At 40.4% G+C, this 27,671-nt stretch overlaps 1 protein-coding gene across 1 annotated transcript; it reads right to left on the bottom strand.

Annotated features, from left to right (window-relative positions):
* Positions 1-7,556: 7,556 nt before the first annotated feature.
* Positions 7,557-26,558, bottom strand: JHY (junctional cadherin complex regulator). Its single transcript, XM_050911065.1, has 8 exons — positions 26,164-26,558; positions 22,693-23,191; positions 17,850-17,960; positions 14,640-15,262; positions 13,550-13,811; positions 11,555-11,635; positions 10,146-10,271; positions 7,557-7,760 (listed from the first exon to the last, which is right to left on the bottom strand). The coding sequence occupies exons 1-8, from the start codon at positions 26,556-26,558 to the stop codon at positions 7,557-7,559; spliced, it is 2,301 nt and encodes a 766-aa protein (XP_050767022.1).
* Between the last annotated feature and the right edge of the window lie 1,113 nt (positions 26,559-27,671).

Below are 27,671 nucleotides of genomic sequence, written 5' to 3'. Positions count from 1 at the left end.
CACGTTTGCGAGGGGGGAAATACCCAATACCCAACCATCTGTCCAGAAAATGGCTAGCTGTCTTTTACATGGTGTTTATCAATACTTCCAGGACAATAATTTTCATCAACAAATTCTGCTAAAATGCCACCCACCTCCCTAAAAATTATAATTCAGAAGGTAAACCCAACCGATTTCCTCCTAAAGCCTTGGTGTGATTTGAAGCACCACGGCAAGTCAAGCACAGGGTACAGCAGATCATTTCACATTGCCGCGTCGCTGGCTGGAAACACTTCTCCCAGCTCTGTGGCTGTTCCCTTCTCTCAACACCTAGCCGGCCGTAGGCAGGGAGGTGAGGGAAACTGTCTCGAAAACCTTTCAATTCGATGCTGTCATTCATCCGCGTCCGTACTCCCACCAGGTATTTTGCTCGTTTCGCTCTGTGCTGATTGTCAGCCTCCCCCTGAGTGCGCATTTCATTAGGAACTATTAAAAGTGATATAAAAGAGAAGCTCTACCGTGATATTTACGTGACAATTTTTTTCTGCCGCTGCTGTTCCCGGGGCTGGGCACCGTGCACCGCAGCGTGCGGTGCGGTACGGATGCCCGTCTCAGAGCCGGCCTGGCCAATCGCACTCTGCTGCAGGGGTCAGTGACTTCACACCAGTCACTTGCCTTTGGTAACAGGCTTGGGCAGCAAAGTATTGAGAGAAACACAGGAGAAATCCCTTTAGTTTAGTGAAAGAGAATATTAGGAGCAAGTATAAAGATGTAATAATTAAAAAAAAATTGCACCTGAATGAAAAGGGATATGAAAAATCCTGGTTTTTTACATTTGTGTGTGATTCCTTTTACCTGTGCAAAGAATTGTTCATTCTCTCTTATTATTACTAAAGACAAAGGCATGTAAAAATACTCTGAGCTGGAAAGAGCACAAAGAAAAAAGGCAGGAGAAAGTAAAAGTAGAATATTAAGACGCACAAGTGACGGAAGTTTTTGGGTACAGACACGCAAGAGCAACCTTTTCCTCCTCTGTGCATTTACACCGCTCTTTTGCAAGGCATCCAGTGGATGCCAAGGAAATGGTGGTGTCAGGCAGTGGGCACTGCCAGGCTCTGCCCTCCCAACACAGACCGAGGAGTGTGATCAGATGCTGTGTAACCAAGTATGTTCCCACTGCACCGAACACCCCAAAAGTTAGCGCTCGTCTCCGTTGCAGTAGCAGGGCCTGGGGCATTTGCACACCCGCGGGCTGGCGATATTTATAGTCTGATGGTGGTTCTCGAGGGAGGGAAGGATCCTGGGATTCTGGTGCAGGCACTGGGAGTATGTCCAGGAGTAGGCTCTGCAGCACAGGACCTTTACTGTGCCACAACCCAGACAGCGCTGCAGATGATGGCAAGTGAGGTTCAGGGCAGCTAAAACCCGCAGGTATCCTCACCTCAGTCCCCTGCACAGGGCCGTGTTCTTGGGACCCCTTGAGTAGCGAGGTGCCACGGTTTCTCTGGGGCACAGAGGTGTGACAAAGAGCCCGTCCCCCTTTCTGCCACCAGCATTATCACACTTAGGACATGCCAGGTCTATGAGGAAGGGTCAGAATATGAATGAAATAACACTCAAGTCTCTGCTGCCTCTCCCCTGCCACTACAGGAACTTTCTTCCTCACAAAGTATTTATGCTGATCAATAAAATAAAATCCACAAACACCCACCTATCTTCATCTCTCTGCGGTTCTAGGCACCTTGGCTAACATTTAAAATCACAATCACATTTAAAACCAAAGCCACTGATCGCTAGCAACCTCAGTGACAAATACACGCAGAATGTGAGCTACCCAACCCCAGGGAAGTTCCCATCCCAGCCCAGACACTGCAGCAGTGTGCACTGAGCCTTGCAGGTAACAGGAGAAGGCTTTGGGAACAGGCTGCTTATCCCAGAAAATTTGGTGCGAACAAGGGCAAAAACCCCTGAGATGGAGACAGAGGAAGGAAACAGTCGCTACCTGAGACATCCCCTCCCTCTCCAGCCAGCTCCTTCTAGGCTGGGAAGCAATGCCTGCCGGGCTGGTGACAGGAGGCTGCAGTTTCTAGACAGTCTAGGCAAGCTTTTGGGAAGAGGTTATCATGTGTTTGGAGAGTGGAGAGGGCCCTGGGAAGAAGGAAGGGCTGGGGAAGCATTTTGTTTGTTGATTTCAGAGATTTTTCTCTTAGAATAACTGAAAAGAGTTTTTATTCCCGGGTCCTGACTTAGTGACAACTGCTCTCCCTTTGCTGCTCTCCCCAAGAAGCTTGGGGAGTAGGGGAGAGATTGTTTAGAGCTGGCTCTCTCTCTCTCTTTCTTTTTTTTTTAATATTTACAGGTTTGTTTGGGAAATGCTGGGGTGGAAATGGCTTGCAGGAAATAGTTGCTGGCAATAGGAAATCTTGGTGGATTTCCTGTTTTTCAAGAAATCCACTGAAGTATTGATTTTCATTAAAATTATTCTGTGAGGTTTTTTTAAATGAAATTGTTTCCTGTTAATTTATTTTAACACCTAAGTGGTTTATGTTTGTTGTTGTTCTCATTAAAGAAAATTTTAAAAATGGTCTATAAAATCCTTCCATCAACCTTTGCTTTCTGTTTTGATTTTGAGCATTTTCCTGTCTGCTGCCCTTAAGATTTTAAACTTTTATGGGACTGGAAAGCAGTTCCCACCCAAGTTTTTTCCTTCTATGGCTGGAGCTATGTAAAAGCAGAACAGATATGCAGGATGTATGGGCAATTATAGAGCGAATAATTTGCAAAGTCTTGCTATTAAACACATGTGTAGTGTCGGCCCTGAAAGTACCATAGGCTGCCGCTTGGTGAAGGTGTAAATAACCTACAGCCAGGCCCAGCAAGGGATCCAGGCATTGCATGTCCTATGTAAAATTCTTTCTACAACTTCCTCCCGTTGTTTCTCTCTGCTGGCTGAGGGACTTAGTGCAATTTTTTCCATTGGTTTTCTGAAATGAAGTTTCTGCAGGCGTGGGCCATGCTGAGGAGCCAAGGAAGGGCAGGTGAACGTAGAGAGGATGCTGACTACAGCACTGCGAACTCCTGAGTGTTGCAGCCTCCTGAACTGATGATTTTGTTCTTCCTCTCTTCTAGTCACAATAACAAGCAGCATCACCTTAATTAACTGCAAACTCCTGCTCGAATGGTCTTACTTGGCTTAAAAAGTGGCTTATTTCTGTCTTGGGTTTATCTTGTTTCTATAGCATAATAAGCTTAGGTGAAACACTTCCAGCTCCACTGCTAGAAGCGCCTTGGGGTGGCTACAGCTACTGACATAGTCAGTATTCATGCAGCAGTAGCAATACATTGCACTTGGTGATAAAGGCAGGTGGGCGTAAAGTGCATGCTTAAGAGAAGAAAGGGTGATCCCACAGTCGACCACAGTGCCTGTTCTACCTGTTAGGGTACAGATAGTCTTTCAAGGAAGAAGCTGGTTTTAACTCACAGTAATGGGGTAGCTCTATGACACAGGTTTGTGAAACGCCAGGAGCAAAGGCAAGCTGACCAAATTTTGTGACTCACTTTGTTCAGCTATTGCTGAGACCACTCAACCTGCTTTCCTAAAGTAAAGACTCAATATTCTCTGGTGTTGTGTATCTTGTTGGCTTTGCTGTGACTGCTGGAACAAACCCTTAAGTGCTCCTATGACACACAGAAAACTAGCCCTGTGGTATTACCTGCAGCTGCCTGCTCTGCACTCACGATTATGCAAAGCTCCTGCTGAGCTGCTGGATGCTTCTTTAGCATCTGCTCTATCCAGGTTTTTGGCTCAGTATCACTTCTGTTCAAAGCAGGCTCTTCTGTAAGGCAGGCTGCTTTAACTCACCCTTGCCAGCTGTCACCAGTGGAGATTCACTGCCTTTACCTATCACTGCAATTTTGTGCATCTAGAGCTCTTTCTCACACCACACAGGCAGTCACCGAAGTTGGTCCTTTCTTCACGTGCCTGCGTATTCTCACGCAGAGCACTTAGGTGTGGGCAACATGCAAAATAAAATAAAAAAAAAGGCATATTCTTTGTGCTATTACAATTTGCTGTAGAATTGATCCCTAATGGGAGATGATAATGATCAAATGCTTGGCTTGTGGGCTGTTTGGACATTATAGCTTGTTCATGCCTGCAGGAGTTACACATAATCTCATCCGGTTTACAATCCCCATCTTTGACAGTTTGTCTTTAGAGATGTAATGATGGAACATGGCTTTTAGGGTCTGCCTTATTTAATGTTTTTAACTGATACAACAGTATGTTTTTGTCAGAGTCAGCAGGGTATGAGCCAGCTGTTCATACCTTTTGTGAGACGGTGGTGGGAAGCCGACTTCAGTTATCTTCGAAAGAAACGTGATGGTGATGTTATTGCAGCAGCATTGCTCCTAAGTAGAACTGACCCCGGGTCTTTGACCACTGAAGGTGGCCTCAGCTTCTACACTTCCTGAATCTAAAATATGAAGAAATGGTGGCACTAGAAAGGGCCCGCCAAGTAAATTGAGAACTTCTGTTGGGTGGTGTACACAAATACATTTCTGCCCCTGCGAAGGCAGCCTGTGCTCAGGTGAGTAACACTGCGCTCTGTGATAGCTGTGTTGGAGCCATGGGACTATGGCAGGCAGGTTCTACTCCAGCTCAATCTCTCCCTGAATACTTAATGCAAAATTTAAGGCCTATTTCTTATTTAAATTCCTTGCCTTCCTGATTTGAAAGACATTAAGTTTTGGCCTTTGCTTTTAAGCAGATGGATGCTCATCATTTACTTGTATGGTCCCTTTTTGTGCCACCATATCTGTTAGGTGCAGGAAAAATTTGCATTAGTATTGAGGTAGATCAAAAGATTTTCTTTCCACATATGCTGCAAATAATGTCTTTTTCTGGGAGAAAAAAAACCCCAACCCAGTCCTTTCCAAATGGTTTCTGAGATGATCATGATCAGTGTTTTTAAAAAAATCTATCTCCCCTCCCACCACATGCAGCATCATATAAGTATATGTGGCTTCTAGTTTAGCATGGGTTTAATATTTAAATGTTTCCTAAAAGTTCATTGTTTTATTAAAAAAAACCCAAACGAAGCACACCACCCACCCAGAAAGATCACCCTAATTTATGGGAGCTCTAAAAGGTAGTAGGATGACAGATAGGGAGGAAGGTGATCAATTAAGACATTAAGCATTTTGCACCACATGGACGCATCTGCATGTCAGCCAAATAATAAGGCCATCAGCTCATTTTCAGGGGGCTGTTGCCTACTTCAACTCTATCCTCAGATCAAAGAGAAAATGTCTGCTTGCATTTTCTAATCAGAAAAGGGATGCTAATTTAGGTTCCTTAATGTGTGGTGGTAAGAGACTTCTTCAATTAACTGAATTCTATAGCTCAGAAAATAAAAAAGGGGGATACAAAGGGAGTCAGGCTGGAAAGGCAGAAGTTCTCATTAAATCAAAGGCCCAATATTCATTACCTCCAGCATCTGGGGCTAAACACTAAACATGGAGATCATCAAAGGGGGTTTAATGGGTTAAATTGAGAATATAATCTAATTAAAATATTAGATACGAGTAAATAGCTCTTTGATATTCATCTGAAGGTTTCATTAAAATAGGTACTTGAGGTTTGTATTAAGGGGGGATTATCACTTTTAAGCAGAAACAACAAGTTGAGGTTCCCTAATCAGAAATGCTTCAAAGTGTTACCATTTGGTTTAAAAATAAAAATAGAAAAGCAGCAACTGGCAGAGCACAGAAACATTTACCCAGCCTGGCTCGATGGATCATACCACAGGCATGCACACTCTACAAAGAGGGGGCAAATGCAGTTCCCAAAGGCGAGGAGAAAGGAGGCTGAGGCAGAGGATGGTCCTGTTCCTGAAGCTGCAGTGGACATTTGAAGATGTCCACTGCTGCACTTCGATATGCAAAACATTTCCCCTGCAACCTGACCCACAGTCCCCACACTGGAAGACACTTCTTCCACCAAATTTCCCCCAAAGATTATATACATCACAAACTTCCGCCTGCGAAGTCTGTCTAGTTCAGCACATGTGGTGGGAAGCAACCGACAGGGAGGAGAGCCTCCTATCCCTCAGGTGGGTCAGGAGGGCTTTAAAGAAAGGAACATGTCCTTTTTCCGTGATGGAGAGATGCAGTATGGTGATCAATTTTTCCCATATTAGGCTGTCAGCCTGACTGGAGATCCTGCAGGGTGTATTTCAGCAACTAACCCACTTTCAGGAGGACTGAGGCGTCCTGAGAACTGTAGGATCTAGGTCAAACTCACCCAGGACTCTATAAACTGAAAGGTATAGGACTTTTCCAGCAATGTATGTCATACCTCCAATGCCTTGACTTCACTGTACACCTACTGGAAAATTATCTTTCCTGTGAGACATCCAGCCAATGAAATGTTAACCCAGAAATGTGTTAAGTCTTACACATTTCTATCTTTACCTTTAAGAAGAGGTGCATCTAGAAAACGAGAAAGCCATTTCAAAGATATTCTCTCTTTTATTCCCCACCTTACCTTCCCATTGTTAGCCTCCTTCAAGGAGACTCGAACCCTTTTTTTTGCCCAAAGACTAATTCTCTCTCTCCCCTCCCATACAAAAGGGGACCTAATAAATTGGATAAAGCAATTACACATGATCATAAGGTTGTTGGTTTTTTTTTCCTTTTAACTAGCCTATTTTCTAAGAGATTTTAGTGTGTTTTCTTCAAAATTCCCTTGCTGTGTGTTCTAATCACATTTCATATGTTGACTTAATTCATAATTCACTAAGTTAAAGAAACGGAACCATCGTAAGAAACCCATCTGTTTGTTGTTATTTTTATAGATTTAATCTGTTAAAAGCTGCTTCCTCTCAAACATGTAGCTCTCAATTATCCTTAGTTACTCAATATATTTTCTGACTGCTTCTGGCTAATAACAGATTGTCTGCATGATCAGCCAGTACTTGTTTTGAATTTTCTTGTCCCAGATGAAGGTTCAAAATTTTGGTCTTGATGTGACAACTATTCACTAACAGAGTAACAGTTGAGTAATTACTATTGTACCATTACCAACTGCTATGTTTGGTGCACATTTTTGTTCTCTTTCTTACCAGCAATGGATTATTTTTGGCTTTATTTCTGGACAGCCTGCCAAAGTCTCCTGTGCACTTCAAAAAGAGAAACATTACTGGTATTAAGATCATCAAATGAAACTGATGTTTATTTTTAATGTTTCGTAGATATGCCCATGTGTTTGACACGTCTAAAAATAATCCAGCTGTGACAAGCCAACAGCTGATTAGTCTGAAAGATGCAACTGCTAGACCAGTTGATTTCAAAGAAAAATAACAACAGAGATGACCATATTTAAAAAGCTACATATGCAACTGTTTACATTTTTTTAAATTAGGTATAGTAGAACTGATTCTAAAATTTAACAATGATTACACTTAAGCCACTTTATATTTCAATGGAATGGTAAATCAATATGTGATGGTCACAGCTCATAATTAAATAGTTCAGACATTTTTGCCTTGAAGATATCCCTAATAATTTCAAAATACTTATAAGATATGAAGGGTTCTGAAAGCAGCTACAACTTGCTTCTCCTTCTCGTGTCTATTTTGCAAAGTTTCCAAGGATGCAATTTGAGGTAAACTGTCTCCATTTAAAGTCTGTGGCAGAACTCTTTCCTCTTTCACCTCTTCATCTGATTGTCTTGCCGTGAAAGTCTTTGGTCTAGGAATCTTCTTAGCATATTCCAGCGCCTAAAAACATGAAAATTGGGGTAACTGATTAAGAGAAAGCCTGACCAATATTTCCAAGAAAATGTAGGTGTTTCTATGTTGAGTCAAATTAATGTCTCCTAATTCCCGATCTTGTTTCTGACAGTGTTCAATACTAGATGCTTCAGTGGCGATGGCAAGAAACCTCCGCAGTGGGCAAAATAACCCACCTCAAGCAGATTTGCTTTCTGACGCTTACCACTGGAGGCCACCTTAAATACTGAAGCAGTGTTTTTTCTTTAAAAAAGAAAAAGCAACATGAGTCTATTAAGTTTAAAAACATCTTCTTTTTTTTTTTCCAGCCTCATTAAGCTCTTGTCCTCAGTCATATCTCATAGCAGGGAGTTCTGCAGGTTAATATGACAAGGATGGAAACTGGGCACTTCTGTGACAAATTCTAAGGAACTGATGTATTGAAACGCCTAAAATGTTAAAACAAGTTTTGAAATGAAGTCTAGGTAATTGTTTTAAATTCTCTGGAACCTGATTTAATATAGTCCCTTGCCAAATGCCTTTTTGGTTAATTTCAAAGCTAACACAGTTCTGAACAAGAAAAGATTTCTGAACAAGTGAGGATGGTATTAGAAATGCCAGCCCTTAACAGATAAATGTTTCAGAGTAAAACAAAGAATTGCCTCTCACAGAGTTCCCAGAGTTCTGTTATAACCACGCATATTCTATTGTGACTGGAAATTTCTTTACCAGTAACATGCAGTCTGTGCAGGACCCACACATACTATACTGAGAATATGAACAGCAGCATGAAATAAACCACCATTCCAATTCTTGTCGACTTCGGACACTCTGTGTATATGCTGAACAAATATACCGTGAAGCAGAGGGAAAGGAGGGCAGTAATGGAATACTGACAGGGACAGCATATCCTGCAGAACTGTACTTCCCACACTGGCCGAGTGTTTCCTTTTATCACGCACTTTTCCAAGTATGTATTTCTGTAGCAGTATGTAGGTAAATCTGCATGTGTGTGCGAGACATAGGTAAAGACTATATTGTGCAAACAAGAAGTATGTAAGTTCTGTTTAACTGGGCTGAGGTTCTACTGCATGCTAGGCTTAACTACTGAAATTAAAAACGGGAGTACTCAAGCTGTTGTTCTAGATCTGACATGTCCCACTGAACCTGAGCAGGGCCATGCTGAAAGAGGAATGCAAAGCAGATACCTGTAAGAGTGTCACATAGTATGGAATGATGTATGGAACCTGGAAGGCTGTCTTGCAGAGGGAATGGAAACAGTATTACAGAAATCCTGAAACTGAGAGCGCCCTGGTTTAACCTAGGGCATTTTTTGGTGTCTGTGTTTCAGTCGCATGTATTTGGAAACACCTGTTATGTCTCAAGTGGAAGTTGCATTATCTTGCGTTCTTGGTGAAAGAGTGTTTGGGAAGTCTTCTGAAGGAATCCAAAGCCCTTTTGACATCCAAAGAATGCAGTTTCATCTCTTTGTGGTTTATGTGAGGTTTGGAAATAAACACAAGTAACTGAGGAATTTAATTGATATTAAACTCCAAAACTTTTTTCCTGAAGCATGCAGTTCTCATTCGTCACCTTGGAGAAATACCTGTTAGCGTGCTTTCAGCACCAGGCAGGTGAGCTCTTGCAGAACTGCTTGGATAAAATATATGCTGTTTCCAGAGCTTTATTAATTCTTGCAATAGGGAAAACGTGCTCGCTTTGTTTATGTATGCCACTGTCATGTAGTCAGTTGTAGCTCATTTGGGCTATTTTTGAAGGCCAGTGAAGGCTAAAGTGATGTTGTATGGGCTTGAAAAATAAGACCAATTACTGTAGCTATGCAACTGAAGTGAAAAGAGTTTGTGAGTGAGACTGACAGGCAGGTGGATAATAGACTAACAAGAGGATATCTGTGGTCCATTAGAAGCATGCACTCTGCAGTCGCGTGGCCTCTACTCCTGATGTGAAGCAGAGCATGTGCTGCACTGGGTAATGTTCCTAGGGGGGTCCCACTCTCCTTTATTCCCACCCTTTCCCCAGGAAAACATCACTAGCTGTTTAAGCCAAGTTGAGTGCTGGCAGCTTGGATGGAGTACTGCTCCGTTTCCACTTGGTACGCTCTCACGAAGAGCAAGGCAGATTCATGGACTGAAGACTGCTGTTGGCAAAGAAATCAGCAACTCTTGGCATACATCTACAGCCATAACAGAATAGATACACAGATGAGCACTTGCCAGGATCCCATGAGAGTAGAAGTCCTTGGACTTGTTAAAAGGAAAATAAAAATGGAGAAACTATTTTAGCCTACTGTGATTTAAATTTATGCTTTTCTTTTTCTTTGTGCAAAGTCCAGAATCTCTCCCTGCATGCATTTTAAAGGGACTCTGTTCTTACCTTCTGTCTTGACACTGGAGATATGACCTGGGGTTTTGTAGGTAATCTCTGAACCGAAGCAATGCTTTTCATATTGTATTCCTTAATTTGCTTTGCATATTCCTTTTGTTGCTTTAATTTCTCTTTCTGACAAAAGGAAAAAAGTGTATGGTTAATTAAATGTCTCAGTGGATCCATCAATGAAACACTTTTTCCACTGGAGTCTTCCATTTACGCCTCCGTTGCTGTTTAACCTGGCTATGCTATTGATCATTCCTCAGCAGAACACAACAGGAAATCCTGATAAATGGCACAGCTTTTTCAGTCACTCTTCATTTTTAAGAGCTTTTTCTTGGACCGCATCGAGGTTAGAGCTCAACAGAAATGCGACAGGTGCATCTTTATTCTGAATGTTTCAGTATATCTGTTCAGTTCTAAAATGGCTGTGCTAATTTCTGTCAGCTTTTGCAATGACTTTTAAAACCTCCGTACTTACTTTTAAGGCCCTGAATGACATGCTTCGTTTACTTAACTGATATTCTGTGTCTTTATATTTCCAGCAATTCATTATGCTCAAATTCAGCAGTATGCTCTACCTTGCCCCTGTTATCAGCCAATGTCAATTATTTCCTTTCAATCCAATAATACCCCAGTGGCATGCCAGGTTCCAGAAGTGTTATGATGGTGTTAAAAATGCGGAGTCCTGGGCTATGCACCGCTCTGTCCATTCCAATTTCAGACCTCTAATCTGCTTCATTTATGGCAAGCAGGAAGAAAATACAGGGGCCTCTCAATGACTCCAAAGGGATGATCATTTTATCATTTTTCCTTCCTGCCGCCCTACAATGTTTCTATAAAGAATGCCATATAAAGCACCTGTTGTCAGATTAATAGGGTCTCGAAGCATGCAGGATGGAGTTTGCAGCACCTTAGATATACAGCTGCTACCAGACCCTCATTATCAGCAGAGAACAGGTCAAACGATATCAATTGCTCAGATATTTGTTCTGAACAATCTGTCTCCATTTCAACAGGGTAATGTGCATCCAGCTATTTTCTTCTTGTGTTTACACAACTTCTTCTTTTACTTCCACTTTGAAGATCAGGCAAACCTTCTACACTGGGAATGACAATGCAAGTCAGTCACATGAGTGTATAATTTCCTGATGTGCAATTAGCCCTGTTGAATTCTGTGAACTACTCCCTGTTTCTGGAACTACAAAATTAGAGGGTTAAAATTATCCACAATACAGTTGTCTTTCCTTCTATTTGAATCTCCCCTTAGGATCTGAAGCTAGACCTAGAGTCAAGGACATAAAGCACCAGACAAACTATAAGTTACTTCTTGGCGGTGATCTCTTTGCCATTCTCCCCTGCCTAAGTTCACTTTGCACAACTGAAAAGCAGATCATGTAACAGGGACCGCTTACTTTCTCTTTGATTGCTTCATAGTCAGGTCCAAGGCCTCCAAGCTTCACATTCATATTTATGTAGGCTTTTGAGCTACGTGGCTGAAAAACAAACAGCAGTGACAGATTTTCCTTTATATGACTTCATGGAGAGCATAATTAAAGCAAGCCTTGTAGCGGACACCCAAGATAAGAGCAGGATTCAACTTGCAGTCTCAGTCTTACCTCTGGCATGTCTCATTTTAAGGACTGTAAGTGACTAAAAAGATTGAGTTAATTGCACAAGTCAAATTACACTGTATTTCCTTTGAATCTAGGCGGGTAATTGCCAATCATCCAAATCACAAAGCAATACTTTCTCAGTCAAAAATGATCTTTTGTGAGCTTTTTTTTAAACAACTTAAAGTGACCCATTTGACTGTTATTAGAATGAAATTCCAAAGAAACTGTTATAAGAGAAGCAGATAAAAGTACCTGATTTTGGTGCTAAAAAAATTAGGCAAATGTTATTAGTAATAGTAACCTTTCTTTGTTCTCAAAACTGCAATGGAAAATTGTTCACAGACAGCCGAAAAATACATGCCTTGCAGCACAGCAAAAGCTTTACAAGTGCATAGGGAAGACAGAAGATGAGTGATGGGTGATGCCATTTCAATACTTCATGACATTACTACAAAGACCCTAATACTTCCGGAATATTTTTAATCTCTTTCAAGAACACTAGATTAATTTTTAGAAGTGGACTACGTTTTAAAAACTTGTCAGTGGAAACTCATTATGATCAGCTCTGTAGTAATTTCAATCACAGAGTAATGCAGAAACACCAAGAAATTTCTATATGCAAATAAAATGTGCATTTCTTCAAAGGGCATGTTCAAGTTAAACTCAATTGCAGAGAAACTTAATTCTATGCACTGAATTTTCTATTTGATGTTTCTTTGTGTCAGTTATCCCTATTCTTTTGTGACATACTTACACCTAACTTTTAATTTAAGGTACTGTGAAGAGTTAATCATTTAGCTGTCTGCAACAAAATCAGGGTTTTCTCACTTCATGCGATGAGTATGACTGCATTTGTTTATTAGGAAAAGGTGGCTTTTTCTGAGACATAAACAGTCTTATTCTCTGTGGCATTCCTCACATATGAAGCGTGAGAAAGCTACTGAAAATACAGGACAGAAACAATGGTTTGAACTCAGGGGAACAGAAAGGGAAGGAAATCTGCCCTTCAGTTACTATCATAATCCAGCTAATTCTTCTTAGAGGCATTCAAGCAGCAAAACACAAACTGCCTCCTAGATGAAACACATGAGTAATTATTCCAGCTTAGTTTGTCTGCCCTGGGTCTTGGAGCTAACTTCTTAAACATTTGTCATGGACACACAGGGATATCTCTACGCTGTTCCACTGCATCTGTGTTAACTGGTTACACTATGAAACTGGACACACAGAAAAGACAAAAAGAACCAAGTTTTAATAAGGACCAAAATGGGATCATCAGGAGACTTGTAATAAAGTTTATGCCATTAGCTTTACAAATCCTCTAAGTTTGTTGTTGTTCAGTTTGATTCCCTTGGAAACCAAGAGATTTGAGTTGGATAGCAAATGAGCATGACCAGGATAATGGTTTGCTCAGATCTGAGGCCTGGCTACCTGCTGCTTTATACAAATAGCTTTATTCTAAATCATTTTATCACTGGATAACTTAAAGGACAAACACTGCTCTGTGTGTTCTTAGAGCTAATCAGGACTGAAAGTGACATAGGGAGAGGTGGTGGTGAACTGCCTTGCTCTTTAGACTAAAATGATTTTAGTGTCTGTTTCCACCTTTGTTCCTTGGTTTTTAATGCTCTGGGCAAGTCAGTGTGTGTCAGTGTGCTCTCTGTAACAATGAAATATTTCTCAGTCCCTATTCCTTTTTTTTTTTTTGGTGAAGATCTTTGGATTATTAAGAGAAAAAATATTAATCAGAGGGGGAAACAGAAATGTAAAACCAATCCACATCTATTTGCTTACCTTCTTGCTGACTTTAGGCTGTTTTTGTTTTTCCATTTGCATGAGATATCCTTCTGAGTTGCTTCGGCTTATTTTCACTTGATTTCCTTCACCACTCTCTGGATCCACCTCTGAACCACTTTCTACCTGTGGGATTATAGGTGGCAGTAGCCTGAACAAGTGCCTGTCAGCTAAGTGAGCTTCTGGCAAACGAGTGATTTCTTGGTGATGTCGCTCCATCATTTGTGTAAATTGGGAGGTTGTACAAGGGGCTGTTGGTGAACTGTGAACAGAAGATTGAGAAGGCCTCAAAAAAGAAACAGGGGGAAAAATAAGAATCTTTACTTGTATATAGCAGCTCAACAAGCAATCTGTACATGGAATGATCCTTGCTCACAGAATGTACTGGGAACATGAAGATGGAAAGACAGGTATTTCACAATGACTGACTTTGCTTGCACCCAAGTGTATGGAAATTGTTTAAAATAAATGGAAAAACTATAGATGGGGAAACTTTCAGCCTGATGCAAAGCTAGCTTAAGCCAATGAAAACTGCCTTTAAATGGTTTTGGATCGGGCCTGCTGAGTACTGAAAGAATTAGTTGTCTATGTGCAATAAAACCTTCATTTTTATCAAAGCAGGTGAAATTCTACATAATTAAGGATTTTCATGCCCTTCCCCATGTGTAGCGAGCCAGAATTGGCACTGGAATGACTCTGGATATTCACCTTGCAAGGCAAGTTTTGATATAACTCTATGCAGCTAGCAGTAGACTTAGTTTATGCACAGTGCTCTTTGCTATCTATTTTTTAAGCTTCACCTTCTAGCCTTTCAGAAGGAAACTTTCAATTGTGGAAAATTCTGTGTGCAAGAGAGCCTGGAGTACAGAACTGTCCTTTTCCAACACCATATTTAAAAATCAATAGTTATAATGCATCTTAAGTTAATAGTAACCTATACTGACAGTTTTGTAGCAAAATAATTTTATACTTTGGACTTTAAAATGTTTTCTTGTCCATTTCTATTTTTTCTGGGCATCACAGTGTTATGGTAATACTGTTTCAACACTTCTATCCTTACCATAAACTACTGATAGCATAGTTCTGATACCTTTTATCCACATAAATGTGTCTTTTGCAATCCTGAAGTGATACTTGATCCTTCACCAATTCTTGAAAACTGGCATTAAAAGTACATGAAATATTCCTCTGATTTGGATGTGCTTGACCATTGATACTGTTCTCTCTTGCAAAAAGCTGCATGGTGACATGGTTGTATAAATGTTGCTGGTCATGTGGAAGTCCATTTGGAGAATCATGCTGATATTTCTTGTTCTCCTTGCTGGTATATGCTGGAGACATAACCTCTGCTGGGTTAAATTTATGTAATGTTGGATGAAAAGGATAGGTAGATGTGGTAAAATCCTGATTAACAAAATGTCTTGAATTTGGGAAATTATTTAAGCAAGTATCTGAATTTGCTGCTGTGTTAGTGTCAGGGCCAACAGAAGGACTTGGATACAGCCATTTCTGCAGTGCGCTGCTGTTGTCTTGCTCCACTGCCTGCATGGGAGCAGTCTGAAATTCTGATATTCGGTGGTGCCTGTGGTGCCAAGACTTTGGTTCTGCTGGTCTTCCTTGTGGTTGTTGGCTATCATTCCTCGGGAAAGCTCTCCCTTTGAGACTCTGGTTGGCTTTTATTTTATTTCTCTGGGAGGACTTATTTTGGTGATCCTAAAACAAGTTATCAAAAGCGGGGTGAATTTCAGTGGTTGCTATTTTATACGTTCATTAAGAACAACAATATACAAGTGTATGGGTAAGTTTGCCGGTCACAATGCCTTTCATGTAGCTATTTCTTAGAATTCTACAAATTACCTGATTAACTGATGTTTTGACTAGATTACTTCCTGTTCTATGATTCTAATTCAGGACAACATTCTTATTTTAGACAGCCCTTAAATAGCTGTGCAGGTTACAATGAAGCTGAGTTCTGAACATGTACTGAACTTTGAACATGCGTTGATGTGGTGCCTTGAACAGGCCTGAACAGGCTGCAGTGCATCTGTCCCTTTAAAAATCAGGGATGTATGGAGCCAGCCACCCCTGTTTAATGTACACTCACAACTAGAAAAGTGTTATAGCAATGTTTTATACAGCTGAATGAGTATCGCGATAGAAATTAGTTTTCAAAGTGAGCTCTTAGCAAAGAGTGAACTGTAAAAGGAAAACCATCTGTGTCCTGAAGTCTAGTATGGTATGGAGGACAGTCTTTCTTTGTGGCATTTGTAAGGCTTTGGGTTTGGGGTTTTTGAATTAACAAAACATGTCCTGATAGAAGGGCCCTTAAAGACACCTAGATATGGTATTGGTCCTTCACAACTATGATAACTGTTCTTTAACGTACTGATAATGAGTTAGGCCAGTTTGCACAAGTTTGAGTAGACCCATCAAAATCACTCCGTGCTGCTTGTATCTAACCCTGACTCAGTAAATTATGCTTGTGGCTAGACCAGGTGATGGCCTGGCTAGACTTAATCCAAAATTAAAATATATAGGAACCCCTAGTCAAGAACAGATGCTATTCAGGTGCTGCACAGATAATGCATAATACTGCATCAAAACTTTGCTTAATGGCCCGAGACAAATTCTGAAGCAGAACACTATAAAAATGGTTCCTTACAGATGCACACCATATCTAAGAAATGATGCTGTGGTAAATATGGAATGAAGGAGTTTTATCTGAATGAGGTGGAAAAATAGGTGCCCTTAAATGCACAGGACTACTTGTTTCTAATCCTGTAGACAAGTGGTAGGTAGCTCACTGTCAACCATCTGGGGAAAATGTTTCAAAAATCAAATCAGTTCTTGGTTTTTATCCTCTAATGAAAGTAAACTACTAAATTTCAGGAAAAGATGGCTATGTACACACTATTAGACTGGTCCACAGTAGAAACAGACTGATGTCAATGATATAAATTATTTCATTTCTAAACCAAGCACTCCTCCCTGCCCTGTATCCTGCAAAACATTATCCAAATGATAAGAAACAATTTAAGAATTTAAGCACACCAGGACTACTGTCTTGAGCTAAACTGACATACTCTAAATCTGGAGTTTATTTAAGATTTATCACTTTCCAATTACAGCATCAGATGTTGCCTATTTTGAGGAAAGACATGGCTTTCCTTCTAGGGAATATACAAATCCATTCTCAGTCCATTTAATCTTTGTCAGCGCTAAAATCCTCCATTTCATCCTTCTGTCTCTCCAGGGTTCTTTTGTTAGCAACACTCGCAATCACTACATAGCATATGCACTCAGAATAACTACTTAATGGTAGGTATTAAATCCACATATAGAGCAGAATGTTTTGGCGAAAGCTTTAGCACTGGGGAATCATGACTCCTGGTGCCAAGATGATGATTTGTTAGCTCGACCTCTGCTGTAACGATTAATGTTCTGGCATACTGTGCCACTGGTGGAAAGCATGAACTGCTGCCAAACTGGGACCAGGCCAATGTCTTCCCATTTAAACGGAATGAGCAGCCCTGTAAAATACCTCCTTCATTCTGAAATTCCATATATAAAGCACATCTCTCACAGTGAACAGCAGCATAAAATCTTGTTTGTCCTTTACAGAAGTGCAGCTTACAGTGTTAAGTGAACAGCGGGGAATTTAAACAGTCTGCCTGAATTACTTCAAATACTTGCAATACAAAGAGAGTAACTAGGTTTGCCAATAATAATTCCAGTTGGCTTGAAGTTCTGCTTCTGAAGTTCTTGGTTTTTCACCAGTGATGATAACCTGGTCTCTTTTATTGCTCCAAAGACTATCCCATTGCATTGGTTTGAAAGGCCAGCATAAAACAGATCTATAGACTTACGTGTACGGAGGTCAGTGCAACTTTTTCTACTTGTAACATTTTCTGTTTTATGGTAACCCCTTGATGTTCATGGGGATTTTAGGGGACAAGTAATGCAACAGTAGTTAAGTTCTAGCTCAGAATCCTCATGAACCATCAAACATGGCCATGTACTAGTTTGCGCATTTACATTATTATCAACCAAATAACATCCTAAATAGATAAGATTCTTTGAGCTCAGAATTTCTTGGGATTTGGGATCTATTTTGATTTAAAATCATTCAGTATTTAAAGCAGCATATGCATTAAATTTTGGTGGTTATCTACTGATATATATCTAAGGATTTATTGTCAGTAATTGGTAGTTTAAAACTAATGAGATTAGAGCTTTAAATATTCAAACTTCAATGCTTTTACATATATATTTCAATTATCATGTTCTATCAAAAAGGAACCTTGAGCTGCTGTGCTTTCAGGTACCATTTGTCTTCAGGCTCCATTTTCACAGTCTGGAATGGTAGGACACTCTGAACTGGTTCCTCATCAACACTTTTAGGATCTGTAACCTAAAAACCAAGAATGTTTATGGCCACAGCCCAACCAGATGAAAGAATTTAAAAGTCTTGGGGAAAGAATGAGAAATAATTTGCCTCCTATTAAAGCTAAAATGCTAAAGTTAGGCATTATATAATAGATAACAAGAAAATGAATGGCTAAAAGAGAAAATGAAAAAGGAAGCAAAAAACCAATTAACAGTGGTGTGGTAGTAGGGAGTATTCTTTCTACTTCTAAGAAGAGAAGAAAAGAAAATTGCAGGAAGTATGCAGCGCAGAAACCTACTTGTAACTCTCAAATGTCTGGGCTTCTCCATTGTGCTGGTTTTGGCTGGGATAGAGTTAATTTTCTTCATAGTAGCTGGTATGGGGCTATGTTTTGGATTTGTGCTGGAAACAGTGGTGATAATTCAGGGATGTTTTAGTTATTGCTGAGCAGTGCTTACATAGCGTCAAGGCCTTTTCTGCTTCTCACCCCACCCCACCAGCGAGGAGGCTGGGGGTGCACAAGAAGCTGGGAGGGGACACAGCCGGGACAGCTGACCCCACCTGACCAAAGGGATATTCCATACCATATGGCGTCATGCTCAGAATATAAAGCTGGGGGAAGAAGAAGGAAGGGGGGGAACGTTCGGAGTTACGGCGCTTCGTCTTCCCAAGTAACTGTTACGTGTGATGGAGCCCTGCTTTCCTGGAGATGGCTGAACAACTGCCTGCCGATGGGAAGTAGTGAATGAATTCCTTGTTTTGCTTTGCTTGCGTGCGTGGGTTTTGCTTTACTTATTAAACTGTCTTTATCTCAACCCACAAGTTTTCTCACTTTTACTCTTCTGATTCTCTCCCCCACCGCACCAGGGGGGAGTGAGCGAGCGGCTGTGTGGTGCTTAGTTGCCGGCTGGGGTTAAACCATGACATCCATTTATATGAGAGCCAGTGGATGTACCTAATAACAGAAAAGCAACTAGACAATCACCATTGTCCAAGCAATCAGCCAGTGTACCAAGATATTGATGGATGACACACACCATAGCAAGGTCTTGAACAATAGCATCATGCAGAAAAAGATAGCAAAACACAGTAATGTTGGTAGAAAAGTACAAGGAGTAGCTGCAGAAATAAAACATCTAATACACATAGCCTGGTAACAGTATCAAACAGCTTGTGCAAAATAGCAAGCCCACAAACAAGACCACCACCTTCACATGGCCACAGTTGTGGTAGCATGATGGCTGGAAATCAAATTTGAGCAATTTTTTGAGGGTGGCTGCTGGCACTACAGATTTTGAAGCCAAGCGATACCCTGGTAAATATAGCAATAACGAAAATTTTTCTTGAAAGCATCAAACTTTTTTTCCCAATCTATAAAACTTCAGGAAAGACAATGCTTTTTTATTTTTTATTTATACTTGTGTTGTTCCAAACTATCCTGCTAAGTACTATAGCAGGTTTGACCTCAATTAAGCATGCAGTTAGGCAGTCTCACTGTGAAGAGACTACAGCTAACTATGCGCTGGACTCATGCTTGTGGTAGAAGTACCTATGCACCACTGCAGAGCGACACTGGCTAACACAGGAGAACTTGCACTGAGAAGATATTTGTGACCAAGAGAATTATTAACTGAAAATCATAACGGTAAAATCGGTGTGAAGAAGGTGTCAAATCCTTCTGGGGAGCTGAGCCTCTCATCTTTGGGGGTGAGAGATTAGGACAACGAGGAAAAGGTAGGTAGGGTTTATTGCTGAATTTTCAGGTGGTCTCATTGCTCCAAATGGCAATGCAGATTCTATTAGTTGTGACTAGAAAAGTTCACAAATTAAAAGTTACCACACAGGTTTCCTGAACTGTGGATAGATACAGCTTTGCAGTCAGTAGGATGTTTTTGGTGGAACCAACTGACTCACTGTATTGATAGTTTACTGGGCAGGTAAAGCATACTTCTACATTATCTCTTTGAAAGAGGAACAGGACACAACCTCTGCCAGCATTTTTTGTGAACTATTCTATTAATACCAATCAAATTGAGAAAATGATCAAATGAAATTGCATTTTGAGAATCATAAGCTGTGTAATGCCTATTCTGTTAAATTGAGGCCCATAATTGCTTCTCTACTGAAAAGATACAACAAAGACAGCAATCATGGCATGTCATTATCCCAGACTAGAAAACCGGCCTTTGCAGTGAGGACTTCAAAGGCTTGTGGTTCTCGAATTGCATTTGGCTGCTATTGTTGAAGCGCAGGCAATCTTGATTAGGTGTTTACACTGAGGTAAGGCGCAGTGCACAGAGAGCCTGAGTGCCTTGGTCTAGAGCCATTAAAAAATTGTACATTATGTTCCTTGCTTTGAAGTAAGGGGCTTGTAGGTAGGAAAGCAACTCATATTGAGTACAGCTGAGCTAGATTGGGCCACTACTTCTCTCTCTTTCTTTCTCTCTCTCACTCTCAGAAACTCATCATCAGGTTCTTAAAGAATCAGGCAACACTGCAAAGAACTTGATGCTTTATAAAATGATATATAGATTAGTAAATATACAGATCAACACACATTTATGGTATGTTTCGGTACATACAGCCTGCTGTCTATTCACAGAGATAACAGCTGTAAATCTTGCAAGAATAAGGCTGCAAATATTTTACCTAATGTTATGTCAGTTGAAAAAAGCTGTATGCAAAGTACTTACTTCAATGTAAACACTATTTCATTACCACAGTACCTGACAGCCAACAGTGATCATACCAACAGAAACAGCTTCAACATCCTGCAGAGCTCAAAATAATCCAGTTTAGGAAAGAACAGTATTCAGAACATGTTCGATTGCTCCAGCAGAAGACATGTGGCTTGTTTCCTTCTTCGCATACTTGGTGTTTTTGCACTTTTGATATAGTTTTCCAGGTGAGGTGACCAAAGTTGGCTTCTGGGCCAGCTCTGGTCAACAAGATGCTTCCGTCAGCCCTTCTTTCACCCCCCCCAACAAGATGGAGCAATGGATGTCTTGATTAAGAACAAGAGAGATAAGTACTTCTTCCTATGCCTATCCGCAGCAAATACAAAGGTAGCTGACAGTAGGTGGTGATGCTATTGCAGCTATAGCAACTTGTCAAGGAAAGCAACACACCTTTCCACACACATGCTGCCTGGCTTCTGCTATGTCACAGCTCTGCTGTCCCCATGGCTACTTCAGCAAGGTAATCTCACAACATAGCCCTGATTTTAACAGATTTTTTTTTCTATTACACATCTTTGAATAGTGTCTACACAATGAATCATAGAATCATAGAATGGTTTGGGTTGGAAGGGACCTTAAAGATGATCTAGTTCCAACCCCCCCTGCCATGGGCAGGGACACCTCCCACTAGATCAGGTTGCTCAAAGCCCCATCCAACCTGGCCTTGAACACTTGCAGGGAGGGGGCATCCACAGCTTCTCTGGGCAACCTGATCCCTGGCTCCAATACTTACATATGAAACATTTTCAGAATTCCCCAAATAGTAAACATAATCATATCAACACAGCTTTAATTAGCATCAATCTACACTAATTATTTTTACCATCAACCAAATTATAACTGAAAAAAACAAGTGCTTTTAATAGCTCTGCTAGAAAAAAGCTTGTCCACCATTACATTCATTGTAATGTAGTCAGCAGATGCCCTCTAATGTTGTGTCAACTGTTCATTAGTCTTGGAAAATGTGTCACGTGAAGCAGAAAGTCTCTGTAGTTTTGCAAGTTAAGAATTTTCTATGCTACAACTTGTGGAGTGATTCAATGACTCCCACGTTCCCATTATTCATAATAAGTAGCAAGTAAAAGCAACAAACTCATGTATAATCGTTTATTAGGAACTGTAATTACATTTCCACTTAATCCTTAATACAAGTTGTCTGACATTTCGCAGTCAATCATAAGAAAGCTAGGCCCTTCAAATCCAAGTCCTGTACATGACTGGTATCTGCTGACTGATTTCAAGTATAAGGTTTAGTCTGGCTGAGAAAGCAAGTAGGGGGAAAGGGTTGTCTGACCACCCAAATCTAACATGTATTTCTTGGATATTCCTACGTATGTGGCCTTAAATGACAGTGATAAGCAAGAGTGTGCATGGCCCTTGAAAGCAGTGTGACCACAATGTGTTTTCTGGTTCTTAGACTCAATTGTAACTTCACATACACTTTTTTGTTATGATAAATGTGGGTGGAAAAACACTAATACAACTTTTTAAGCCAAATGGTGACATCAAGGTTTCCTACTGCAGTTAAAAAATTCCGAGTGTTCTGCTATTAGAAGCAATTTGCATTTGCTGCATTGAGCAAAACTTGGAATATGATATTAGCAGAGATGATCATTATCAAATTCATGTTGGCCAAGCAGAGGAAAATCAGAGGCAGCAAAAAAAGAACTACTGATAAGGTGCAATGTAGATCCCATAGGAAGAAAGACAGCATTTCTTTAGCATCAAGATTAAAAACTAGTGAGAAAGCACCTCTGTGACATGCTTCATGGTGAAGAATATACATAGCTTAACTGGGCTTGTAACAAGGCCATCGCTGGGGTTGTGAGTAACTGAGGACTTGTCAATTATTCCATAAAGGGTGAACGAGATTCTCATTGGAAATCATAAGTTATCAGCTGCATGATAGATTGTAAACCTACTTACCTCCTCCGCAAACCTGCTCGTGCTGCTATTCCATTTTAACACTAGACAGTCCTGAGTTTATACCAAGTAGAAAACATCTAAAAGTTACCTACCTGCTCTTGAAGAACTTCTTGCTTTTTACTGTGTAATTGAAGATAGGAATTTATCTTCTCTAAACGTAATCCTAAAGTCCGTTTATTTTTTTCCACAAAGTCTTTTTTTGCTCTTTGTGGTCGATCTTCTTGAATCTGAAGAGAAAAAGCACTGCCATATGTACTGGGACTATCTTTGAAATAACAGTCATCTGCAGATTCCTTCCCTTTGGTATGTAGCCTAAAAGATTCATTGCTGACCATGGCATTTGGTTCATGAAAGCTTAGTAATTCTGTACCAAACTCTGAGAATGAATCTTGTGACTTCGGCTCCAGTTGGTTCTTTTCTTCTGGGGACCCATTGGAATGGAGGTAAAATGAATCTTGTGAAAAGTCCGCACTGCTTCCTCCAGCAACTTGACATGCTTTTTCTGCCTCAGAAAATCCTGCTACCTCTTTTGTGTTCTTCCAATTAGGATTGTATCTTAGGCTGAAATATTCATCCACAGACTGTTGTTTCCTATTTAAAAAAGAAACACAAAGTTATTTATGTATAAATTGTATAAATTCTGTATTATTTCACTGTGCAATTTGAGCCAGCAAATGGCCTGCAAAGCTGGTCAACTGAATTATGTCAGTGCATATAGGATGGCCATTTGTGGGATCTGGATCAGAACAATTTTATCAAACATTTTTTTAGTGGAAAATTTAGGCAGGACCTCCTCTTCATTTTTATTTTTCATTACCAGTGAATGATAAATTGGCCTAACATTCAGATCACAGTAGAATATAATATTTATCCTAAATTTAGCATAGAAATCATAACTACTAGTAGAATCAACTAAAAGATGAAATGATATATTGTACTGCTTCTGTTGTTTCCTTTAAAATGATGTCGCCTACAAAAGACAGTATGTGTTGCTCATTCTTCAAAGACTCTGCTGTGTGAAATAAAAGTGATATTCCTGGTAAAATCGCTCTCTCAAATGTCAGTTTGAGACTGTCTAAGCAAGAACAGCCTGCAGCTCTGTATTTTTATTCTCTCTTCTCATTCCTACGAAGCATCATGATTTTTCAATGAAAACTCTCTATAAAAGACTTAAAGTAACTTTTCATTAAAAAACAGGCTGTAATTGAGATAAGTGTAGAAAAACATAAATCAGAAAGGTTTGTGGGTTTGGCTTTTTTTTGACAAGTGTTCAAATCATTGCTCTGAACTACATTTGTCATAAAGCAAACAAAGATAGTCTGCCTTAAAAAACCCACAATTGGTTCTGTTTATGACTTATGGTTTGATCCAACAGGAGGCAAATCAACTGCAGGAGCCAAATACATACAAATTGGCTTCCAGGAGACATGTGGGCAGGGGCAGGAGTAAGGAGCATGGGAGAAAAAAGCTTTTAACACTGTTTTTTTCTTAACTGGACCTGCAGTATAGTCCTGGTTTCTTGGGCACTGACAAATGGTGAGCCTTTCAGAGTGACATTTATAGGCACTGAAACCTGGTTGACTCTTCAGCCCCTATTAAAAGAAATATACTGATCTGCTGGATTCTCCAAACTGTGGCATAGTTAATTATATTAACATTTCCATAAATCATTTATTCATCCTTTCTAAATTAGTTACATGCCTATGCCTATATTTCAAGTGGTTCCTAATAATAAAATAATCTGTTTCTCTAGCAATGCTTTTCATTTCAGGTAAGCATTGGTGCCGTGGTATCCTGTATACTAGAGATTAGATGATATACACTGGTGAAAACATTATTATTCCTAGTTGTCATACACCACAGGTAAACAGAAATAGGTGACCATATTTTGAAATGAGTACAGAAATATGTGATATAATTGCAATGATTCAAATAACAGAGTATAATGCTAAAGAGTTCTATTGTGCTAAAATGTGTGCACAGCAGCTCAATTGTATTATGCAGGCCAGGTCACCGCACGGGAACAAAATGAGTGTGAAGAGCTCCTTCATCTCTAATCATCTGCAGACAAAAAGTGCACCTTTTATTCCTCCCCCCAACTTGATATAAAGGTTAGATGGACTCTGTACTCATCAACAAAATGTTGTATGTAGATAACAGATGCAGCGTTTCCTCTTCAAATTCCGAGGTTAGTAATGGATGTAGAGAGGGGGTTTCATATGTATATGCTGTGATATTTGCTCCGGTTAATGGACTGTATTTGAGTACTTACTAGGCTAAGTTCAAACAAAATAAAATTAAATTTCCATTTAATGAAGAGCCTCGCATTCAGCATAGTATTCAGTCAAAAAAATTACTAAAAATTAGAGCATGTTTCTAGTACAATTAACATCATTTGCACTCACAATAAAATATTCAATAACTGGCCATTTTGCCTGTTGAGGAGGTGAATAAAAGCATGCTATTAATCATTTAGCCTTCATTTGTTTGCCATTTTATTTTAAGTAGACAATTAAATTGAAACTGCACATTATTATTACTTCAGGTTTAATTTAATCCCTTTAAACTTGAGAATTATTCCCAATTTATACAGTGTTAAACATTTTATGCATATGACAGCAAATTAAATTTTATTTTATGTACCAAGTTAACGTTTTCTAAAGAATGTTTAAAGGTGACAGTAACCCTGGAAATTTTAATCTTAGATTTATACAGCTATAAGGACAAAACTGCATTTATTCAACCCATCAATTTTTGCCTCTTTGCTTACAGGAAGTGGCCTGGTTTGCTCAGCACAGGTCTTCCAGTAAGGAACGAAAAGAGGATGTATTGGTACTGGTTCTTGCTTTCTCTCTGGTCCTTTTTCACAGCCCAGCTCCAGAAACCCTCTAGCCCATGATCTCAGAGCTGCTGCACCATCTGAAGGTCTGACAGTTACATGGCAATGGTTGCCTATTTGAGATGGTAGCCAGCACGTACTGCTAAATATTGTAGTGCCTGGTCCACAGCCCATTACAGTCATTGGACTCCTTCCACTGACCGCAGTTCTGGATCCAGTAGACAGGACTAAGAGGGGATCTGCATTTAACAGGCCTTTGCCAGAAGAAATTGTAGTTAAATGCTCCCCCATTAGCTCACCCAGTAATGTTTAAGAGTAGGGCTTAGCATGTATCTGTTCACCACTTCCCACCTTCTTGCCTGCCTGTTTTAGAGGCAACTAAATAGGCATGTAGCGTTCGCCTCTGTATGCTGTGTCTAGAGCCAGTATGTGGGGAGCCTATACAGGTCTGTGAGGGATGTTTTCTTTTCCGTCTTACTCTCCTACACTGGTGTTTCAGCCAACATAATAAACGGCTGAGGCTATGCTGGAGAAATGGGTATAATAATTATGAATGTGGGTAAGATGAAACAGTACATCTTTGTGTGTAACTAAGTCTGTAGGTGCTTTTAATAGCACTTTGGCAATATAAATTGGTCTTGAAGATGTCATGTATATTCTGAGGAACATAAGGTTTTAAAGTGTCAGAACTATTCTACTCATCTACTAAAATCCTATGCCTTACCTTCCATTACCATCATTCTTTTGTATTCCATTTGTATATCGATTTGTGTCATACTCAGCTCCTTCTTGTTCTTTTAAACTCATCTCCTCCAAGCTATCTTCTTCTAAGCTGTCATTCTCCAACTCGTCAGAATACAGTCCTACCAGCTCTTCATTTTCACGAATCCGCTGCTGGAGTTCTAACTGATACTGCCTCTCCTGAACAAGGCTTTCAGAGTCAGACTCTTGGGAGTCGTGCAGACTTGAGGCAAAGCCCCCTTCGCTTACAGATGGTCTTTTCCAACTCGCAGGGTGGAAATCTGGTTGCATGAGTACGTTTTGAGGAACATGTTTTTTACTCATGTTGCAAGTGTGTGGAGAAGAAACTGAAATATACTGCGTACGTGAAGAATTCATTCCGTGTTTTGCACTGATGGCATACACCAGCCCTGTATTTGGAAAACATGAGAGTAAACATAAAAAGGTTGTTCACTCTGATTATATTTGTTAAAAGCTGGAATTGTGGGTAGTATCATTGGCTTAGGCTCAGAATTTGAACTTCTATAGTTAAAACAATTCTTTACTCTCATCTGTTACACCGATTTTCCTTTAAGCAGTTAATATCAAGGTCCCTATACAGCAAATGCATGACTTATTGCTATGAAATCTACCTTAAACTATTAGTGGTAACAAAGCTAATCATGTACAACCAGCTTATGAAAAAGAAAATGAAGCTAAGACAAAGCAACAAAATTTTATCTATTAACTTTTGAGAGGTAAAAGAAATTTTCTATGTTCTTTTTATTCAACTTTATACCATCTTGACCTGTAAGCTCTCAGCAAGAAACGGTATGTGACAGAGAACACAGTGAAAAGAATTGGAACGCTTCTTAAATCAGGAAGAGAGTTTCTTTTCATTTGATTGCATTTAAACGTTCATAAGTCATTTGCACCACCAGATACTGACAAGATAAAGTGTCTGGGAGGAAGAAAAAAGGCAGTGTTTTGTGAAGAAATGTACATTAGTCAGTTACAGTGTGTACAGTGTGACCAGTCCGTTTAAAGGTACATAGTGAGTTTCACTTTAGTACGTGGGCGACTGTTGAGATATGGAAATGCAAAATGTAATTTCTAATTTTTCAGGGTTAGCACTCCTTGTCACACGCGAGTTTACCCTCCGGGAGGCCCTTTACACCCGGGTGGGCACCTGCATCCACCGCTCCCGTCGCCGATCGCTGATGGGAGGTGGCGCCCACCCTGCAGCCCGAAGAGGAAAGCCGGGCACCGGCAAGGAAGATGTCGCTGGAAACTGCCTCTCCGTGAGCAGCCCCCGCTCAGCCTCCGGAGCGCGTCCACCGAGGGAGGTGAGGCCTTGCCTGTAACCCCTGGCCCAGGAGCCTCTCTCCAGCCTGAAGGCAGGCCTTCAGCCCCCCTAAGAAAAGCCAGGCCAGGCGTGCGTCTCCCCCAGAGGCCTCGCCGAGCCCCCGAGCCCCCTCGCCCCCAAGCCCCCTCACCCTCACAGGTCTCAGC

Source organism: Gymnogyps californianus, chromosome 25 (genome assembly GCF_018139145.2).
Source record: "Gymnogyps californianus isolate 813 chromosome 25, ASM1813914v2, whole genome shotgun sequence".
Taxonomy (NCBI): domain Eukaryota; kingdom Metazoa; phylum Chordata; class Aves; order Accipitriformes; family Cathartidae; genus Gymnogyps; species Gymnogyps californianus.
Note: the sequence above shows the minus strand (reverse complement) of the source record. Positions and strands in the feature narration are given on the sequence as shown.